This window comes from Diceros bicornis, chromosome 15 (genome assembly GCF_020826845.1).
Source record: "Diceros bicornis minor isolate mBicDic1 chromosome 15, mDicBic1.mat.cur, whole genome shotgun sequence".
Taxonomy (NCBI): Eukaryota; Metazoa; Chordata; class Mammalia; order Perissodactyla; family Rhinocerotidae; genus Diceros; species Diceros bicornis.
Window position 1 is genome coordinate 33191488 of NC_080754.1, and position 8406 is coordinate 33199893.

At 34.5% G+C, this 8406-nt stretch overlaps 1 protein-coding gene across 1 annotated transcript; it reads right to left on the reverse strand.

The window, feature by feature from the left end:
• Positions 1–7391: 7391 nt before the first annotated feature.
• LOC131414600 (glutamyl-tRNA(Gln) amidotransferase subunit C, mitochondrial-like) lies at positions 7392–7921 on the reverse strand. Its single transcript, XM_058555610.1, has 2 exons — positions 7857–7921; positions 7392–7701 (listed from the first exon to the last, which is right to left on the reverse strand). The coding sequence occupies exons 1-2, from the start codon at positions 7919–7921 to the stop codon at positions 7392–7394; spliced, it is 375 nt and encodes a 124-aa protein (XP_058411593.1).
• Between the last annotated feature and the right edge of the window lie 485 nt (positions 7922–8406).

Sequence of the window (8406 nt, forward strand, 5' to 3'; positions counted from 1 at the left end):
TAAGTTAGTCTCTTCAGGGTAAACTAACAAAGCTCAGGCCAGAGCAGACAATACAGAAATAGGAAACTTATTCTTATCAATGCATAGAGAATAGGCAAATGCCTGGGTAGCAGTCTGGTTCTTGTTACCGTAATTGCTATGTGTATTTTTTACACAAAAATAACACCTGTGTTTCTAAAAAGTTTTGATAAAAATAGATATGTAAGACCCGACTGGTGCTGTAAATATACTTAATAAGCATATTAAGTTAAAAGAAATCTTATAGCATTTGCCACCACTTTATGGGTTTATGGGTATAGATGAAGCAAACTTGTGATGCTCGATAGTACCTCTTATTTGTTCAAATAACCCACCACGTGATGGATCGCAATGGTTGATCACGTATTATATTTGACCTTGAATCCACTAGATTTATGTTTTAATTCTAGTCTTCTCCCTTATTAGCCTTATGACTATTGAGAAATTGCTTAAATTGCTGAATCACATTTTACTCATTTTACTCATCTGTATAACTATGTAAATAAGTTTGTTTTGAGTATTACTTGAGATGATGCATGTAAAACACTTAGTTCAAAATCTGAGACAAAGTAATGCTTATTCAATGATAGCCAGCATTTTTTTATTATTATTATTTTATTATTATTATTATTGTTCAAATGCCCAAAGTTTCAGAGATGTAATTAAACGAGTCTCAGTATAGCACATGAGTGGAGTGGCACAAGAACTAAAGAGTTATATACTCAATAAGTAAACACTAGTACATTTAATAATTTAATACATGATAAAGAATGCATCACAAATCAATGGTAGAGACACGAAATTAATAAATTGTTTTGGCATATTTAGTCAATTATTTAGTTTAAAAAATATTTTAGAAACTTACACCACACCCTACAATATATATATATATATTTGCTGAGGAACATTCGCCCTGAGCTGACATCTGTTGCCAATGCTCCTCTCCCTGCTTGAGGAAGATTCACCCTGAGCTAACATCTACACCATTCCTCCTCCACTTTGCATGTGGGTCGCCACCACAGCATGGCTTCCAAAAGCTGGTGTAGGTCTGCGCCTGGGAACTGAACCTGGGCCACAGAGGTGGAGTATGCTGAACTCAAACATTAGGCCATGGGGCCAGCCCCCAAAATATATATTTTTTAAAAAGTCAAATTAAAAATAACCAGAAGACAATTCAGATGAATTTGTATCCCAAACCTATAGTCAATATTATTCTTAATGATGAATCTTTAGCAGCATTTCCTTTAAAGTCAGGAATAAGTCAAATATAACCACTATCTCTGCAGTTATTCAAAATTGTTCTGGCAATTATAAATAAGCAAGAATTTAACCAAAGAAAAAGGAGAGGTACACATATTGGAAGAGAGGAGGTAAAATCATCATCTTTTCCAAATGGTGATTGTTTGCATAAAAAGCCTGTGGAATCGACTGATAAAAGAATTAGAACTAAGAAGCAACTTCAAGAAGTTTCCAATCACAAAATAAGTATTCATAAATTTAAAACTTTCCATCTTAGCAATAAGCAAAGAATAAATAGACAAGGGGAAGATTTAATTCACTCTAAGAATCAAATTTATAAAATATTTGAATAAACTCAAGAAGAATTATTTGGAATCTATATGAATTTAACTACAAATATTTTTTAATGAATGTAAAAGCAGAATAAAATTTAAAATTGTTAAATTTCACCAACTTAATCTATTAATTAAATGTAAGTCCAAATAAGATTAACCAAATTAGCCCAAAAATGTATCTGAGAAAAATAACCCAATAAGGATAATAAATATGTACAAATTTGTATATACACGTTACATATACATGCAAAGTTCTTACCCATATTAAAACATATTAAAGCTACAATAACTATAATTGTGTCACATGGTTCAGGAGTAGGTAAATAGCATAACAGTTGGAAGTTCAGAAACAACTAGAAAGATATTTGACAAGTGATAAAGTCACTGCCATAGAGTCAGAGAGAAGTGACCCACTCTGCTAATTCTCAGTGAAAAAAGAAAAAGTCAGTTTTTTGGGAAGAAGGAAATTGATCTTAGAAGAAAAGAGTGAAAAGCAATAGAAAACAGTGAGAAAAGAAACTGGTAAACGTGTAAATAAATCTAAACAAATGTCTGTATGTAAGTACGTGTGTAGATTAATTTTGGAAATATAAAAACAAGTTGAAATTAAATATAAGACAACAAAAAATATATAAGGTGTTAGAGATAATCAGATTTAAAGTTTACTACGGTTTTTTATTATAGGATAAAGTTAGAGATATTGATAATTTTAGAATTCATCAGATCAAATATGTTTGTTATTTTAAGTAAAAATTATAAAATATATACTATATATTTTATATACATAAATATATAGAATGTACAACTTCCAAAAAGTTATATGGATAGACAGAGAGAAAATAAATCAAATGATCATTCCAGTCAAATGTAAGAAAGGAGGGAGTAAATGCTATAAAATGCTAGGTAAATAGCAAATATAAATATATAAGAAACAAATCCAACTAAATAACTAATCATGATAAATTTAAATAAACTTATTTGTCATCACAGTCTGGTGCAGCCAAGATTGTAATAGTGGCTATAACAAGGAACATAATTGAGTGCATAGTATATGCCAGCCACAGTTCTATGCACTTTGTGTTTTGACTTACTTTACTTCTGAAATGACTCTTATAAGTAGGTATTACTGTGTTCCACTTTCATGAGAGGACAGATGAATGGAGAATTTAGATATCAGGGACTAAAGAGAGGACCCTGGGTTTGGATTCCAGGTAGCTTGGCTCATGTCTTAGTGTCCTTAATCACTATGCTCTATAGTTGCTCTAACAGAATTTTAAAACAAATGTCATTCCTGAGACTGACATGTTAGGTCTGTTTTCCTTTAAAGTTAGGAATAGAAAAAGAATGCCTGATATTAGAGCTTCTATTAACATTGTATCAGTTGTCTTCACAAGCCTGGTAGAAAAAGAAAAAGAAATAAGAGGTACTAGGATTACTGGGAAAGAAGAAACAATTTGCCACTGTTCATTTAGAGAGTGAGGATAGCATAATGGTTAAAAAAAAAAAATACCCCAAGTGCCGGCTGGGTAGGTAGTGGTTAAATTCACACACTCTGCTTCGGTGGCCCGAGGTTCGCAGGTTCGAATCCCAGACGGAGACATATGCACCACTCATTAAGCCATGCTGCAGCGGCATCCCACATACAAAGTAGAGGAAGATGGGCACAGATATTAGCTCAGAGCCGATCTTTATCTTTTTTTGCTGAGGAAGATTGGCAACAAATGTTATCTCCGGGCCAATCTTCCACACACACAAAAAAAAATAATAAAAAATAAGAGAGCCCAGAGCCAGACTCCCTGATTTCATAATTTGACATCGACCCTTTCTGGCTATAGGAATTTGGGCAAGTTGTTTGATTTTTCTGGGCCCGTCTCCATATCAGTGAAACGTCATGCTAATTATACTTACTTTATAGAACTTCATGAATATTAAATAATGCTTTTTCTTACCAAAAATGAAATAATTTCACATAAATTGTGTAAAAAATAAACATCTAACAATAATATGTGTGATCAGAAATAAACCACACAGACACTCTCATACCAATACCAAGCATACAGTTTTTGTATGCCTGGATCATTCTTTAGAATTAGCATCTCTTAATATGCTATTGATCATTTAGTTATCCTCTTCTGTTAAATGACTATTCATATCCTTAACTATTTTTCTCTTAGGTTGTTGTTTTTTCTTTTTCTTATATATTTCTGGGATATATCTACAAGATACCTGTAAGAGTGAGTCTGGATACTAAGCCTTTGTTTATTTCGTATGTCTTCTTCTCTCAGTCTTTGGCTTTTCTTGTCATTTTATTACAGTGTTGTTCAATAAACAAGAATGTTTATTTTAATTTAGGCAGGATTATCAATCTTCTCTTTTAGAGTGTGTACTTTTTATATATATAAAGGGAATTGTTCCATATTTCAAGGTCATATTCTCCATATTTTCCTATATTTTCTTATAAAAGTTTAAAGATTTGCTTTCCCTATTCAGTTCTTTTATCCACTCAAAAAATGACTTTTATCTATGGTGGAAGGAGCCATTTATTTTCATATAGTAAATAATTGCTTCATTATAGTTTGTTGAATAGTGTATCTTTTTCCCAGTAATTTATAACATTCCTACATTATTTATTAAGCTTCTTGGTATGCGTGAGTTTGTTTTGAGTCACTCTACTCTGTCCCATTGGTCTATTTGTCATCCCTGCACCAATGTCAAATTGTCTTAATAACCAAAGTTTTACAATAACCCTGACTATCTTAGAGGCGAGTTCCTCTGCCTTAATCTGGGTTTCCCAAGAAGCAGAGCCTAAAGCAGAAAGCTTACATACTACAACTTCATTGGCAGTGCGATCCTAGGGAGGAGATGTGAGGACAAGGGGAGTGAGGCGAGGAAGGAGGGTGGGCCCTGCGGTGTAACTGATTGCTGGATATGCAAGACTGTCCATGCAGGGGGGGAAAGGGTAGGTATTCATTCACGAGGCATTTATTCTCATGCACTTTCATGTTGTCTGTGTGTTGGGGCTGAGCCGAGTCCCTTATCTTGGCATGAGCAGGGAAACCCTGAGGCACGAGTCCAGAAGGACACAGTCAGTGCATGAGTGGAGGTGTGGTCACGATGGAGGACACCATGCAGTGAGCTGCCTTAGAGGTGGCTGGAACAAGAGTTTGGGAGGCCAAGAGGCTCTGGAGCGATGCATGAGTGGCAGCTGATACACCTTCCAGTCTGTTTTTCTTCTGCAAAATGTTCCCGGCTATTTTTGATTCTTCATATTCAATACGAATTTCAGGATCAGATTATCAAGTATCATTTTTAAAAGTGCTTTTTAGATTTTGATTGGAATTACATTGACTTGATAGATTTCTCTGGAGAAAATTGCCATTTTTATGACGCTTAGCCTTTCATACAGTACAAAGAAATATCTTTCCATATGTTTTGGCCTTGGTTAATGTATTTTAATAAGGTTTTATCATATTCATCACTAAAGACTTGCAAACTTCTATATATTTATTCCCAGAAGTCTGTTAGCTTCTGTTGCCACTCTATATTCTATCCAGAATACATTTATATCTTAGAAATCTATAAGAACGAAGAAAACAATCTAACAGAATATGGTTAAGGTTCATATCAGAGGATAACTAATTGGTCAAGTAATGTGGAAAGATGCTCATGCTTCTTAGAAAACGGACAATTTATACCTAAAATAATATTTCACCTATATCAAGCAAAAATGTAAAACTTCACAATAATATGTGTCGTTAAGAATGAAACCAAACAACTGATCATTCCTTTAATCGAGCATATACTGGTAAATACATTTAGATCAATTTGACAATATCTAGTAAAGTTGAAGATATGAAACAATTTCCAGAGAAATGTGCATGTGATTAAAAAGAACTAAAAGGGAACATTGTTGCATTATGATAGAAAAACACTTGAATGTTCATCAACGCGTGAAGGGATGAATAAATTATATTCATAATGTGATCTACTACAGGGAAATTTAAATGAATGAACTATATTTATATATATCAACAAAGATGAATATCAAAGAACATAAGATTATAGAAAAAAAACAAGTTGCAAAAAATGTGTATAGCATGATATCATTTATATAAAGCTTAAAGCATACAAGATAATACAATTCATTCTCGATGAAAGCAAATATTGGAGGTAAATAGATGCACCCATGAATGTATTGACAAATGCTAAATTAAGCCTATTTAGTACCTTTTGAAAAAGAAGGCAGTGGAATGCAAGAGGAGCACACAGAGGGCTCAATCCTACCTATAATCTTACGTTTCATGATAAAAATTATTTTTTATAACATCATGATAAAGTAGATCAATTTTAACAGAGTGATGTCCATACAGGTGTTTGTTAAGTATTCTCTTTGCAATTAATATTCTTTGGGATCAAACATTCTCAGGCTTGTAGCCTGTCCCAATAATTACTTAAGTTTTGAGTTATTTTGAAGGCTTTCTTCTGCCTTCTAATATCCACAGAAAATAAGGACGGCATGCTATGTGCTAAACCTGAGACAAGTTTGAGCAACATTATTTTTAAATCCAACTAGATGCTCTGATTCCACTCATTTAGAAAGACACCTATATCTATACATGCCACTTCCAAATGAGACTGTCCTTTTCTAATTAAGAGGACATTTGATTCTGCCTAACCCACTTCACCTATAGATGGATGCTTGATCTGACATTTACATAATTAACTGACTACATCTGCTCAGTATTACTTCCCCACAAAGCTTTGCAGCATCTCATCTCTATCCAAGTGTGTTACTTTTAAAGAAGAATCTGAATATTTTCCCAGTATAAACTATTTCCCATCATATAAGCTTTCAATAATATTTCAACACAAAATATGCAGTTTAAGCAGGGCTATCTAAAGTGACATCTGTACAAATCCCATATTGAATGTTTTCGTGAAGTGAAATATCTTTTTCTCATAAAAATTATTCTTTGTAAATATAAACCACAGCTATATCTGCTTTTTAATTTATTGGCTTTCTTAAATCAAGGTGAATGTTAACTTATTTTCATCCTCAGATTATATTTTTAAATTTATTTTCAATTAAGACTATTTATTCTTTAAACCATTTTATTGGAGTATGATTGACATGTAAAAAGCTGTACTTATTTAATGTATACAACTGAATGAGTTTGGGCTTAAGGATCAAGGTTAGGATTTCCCAAGTGTAGTCTACTTTGAACACTCTTCAGACCTTAGCAGATAGTTAGCCCTCTTGCTTGGAACACAGGGGGTACCCAGGAACAAATTCAAGTGTCTTCGATAAAGAGAAAAGCCTGCTCAGGTGGATGGAAATAACAACTAAAAATGATAGCTCAGGCTGTCACATAGTGATCAGATGCAAAGTCTAACAGCTAATTAAATAGAAAAATTCACTCAAGAGCAGTTTCATAAACAGTCTCTTGGGGAGGAGATAAAGGGGGATAATGTCATCCGTAATGAACAGCCTATGAGTAAATACCTGATCCATTTCCTTGGAAATTGACAATACCTTTTACATCTATTAGCATCAGAAACTCTTTGCCTTGTTTTGGCTAGATCTTTCCTAATTCTGTTTTCAGAGGAGTTAGTTACTAAAAAATATTTAACTATCAATTTTTTTCAACAAAATAATATAGTGGCACTTCCACATGTTCACAGAATACCCCTTCCAAGATTAACTACTCAGCCATGTGAGAAGGGCTCTTGTTCATCCAGTTTTGGCAAAGAGATATTACCAGGGGCAGGGGGAGGGGGACACAAACTACTCCTCCATAACTAAATGGAAGTTTGTAGTAGTTCTTTAGCACAATTGCCTTCTACAGCATTGTTGGATCTCAAGTATAGACATCTGTCTTCCAGTACTGACTTCATGGGCTCCATCCCACCCATGTCCACAGCATGGAGCAGGTTGGCAAAGGCAATGGCTTTCTCCAGATATGCCATGGCCTCTTGGCTGCTGAATTCCACAAGCACTGGATGCTCCAGGTGCTGGATCACCTCAGCTGTGATCTGGCCACTTCTCTGAGGGACTGCCTTAGAGGTGCAGCCCTGGCATCTGCCCACAAGGGCCCAAAGGACCAGCCACCTAAGATTTTATTTTTTTAGAGCAAGTTTAAGGTTCACAGCAAAGTTGAGAGGAAGGTACAGAGATTCCCATGTACACCCTGCCCCCACACATGCATCCCTCATTATCAACATCCCCCACCAATGTGGTACATGTGTTGCAATCAATGAACCTACGTTGACGCATCATAATCATCCAAAGTCCATAGTTTGGACTTTGTACAACTCTTGATGTTGTACATCCTGTGAGTTTGGACAAATGTGTAATGACATGTATCCGTTGTAGGGGAGGAAAACTTTTTCCTTCTTCCCATCTAGGTTCTTTGGCTGGCCTAATTATTAAATTGACATAAGACAGATAAACAGGAGAAAAACAAATTTAAATTTGTACATATGGGAGTCCATAGAAATATGAAACTCGAAGTGATCAAGGCAGGCAGCTTTTATAACTTTTAGACAAAGAAACAATAAATTTGTGAAGAGTGACAAGACAAAGAAGTTTGTGCTTGGGGTAGTAAATTACTGAAGTAACAAGGTTTGTTTATACAGCCTTCTTGGCCCTAAATTCCATCTCTCTAGTGATAATGATGCCTTCTACTCTCCTAGCACAGGGAGGGTAGCTTCATATGAGAGTTTTACTTCCTGCTTTCAGGGGGACAAAGGAGGGTCCGAGTGTCCTTTTGCACCAGCTGTTTCTCAAGTAACTTTAATTCAAAATAATCAATAT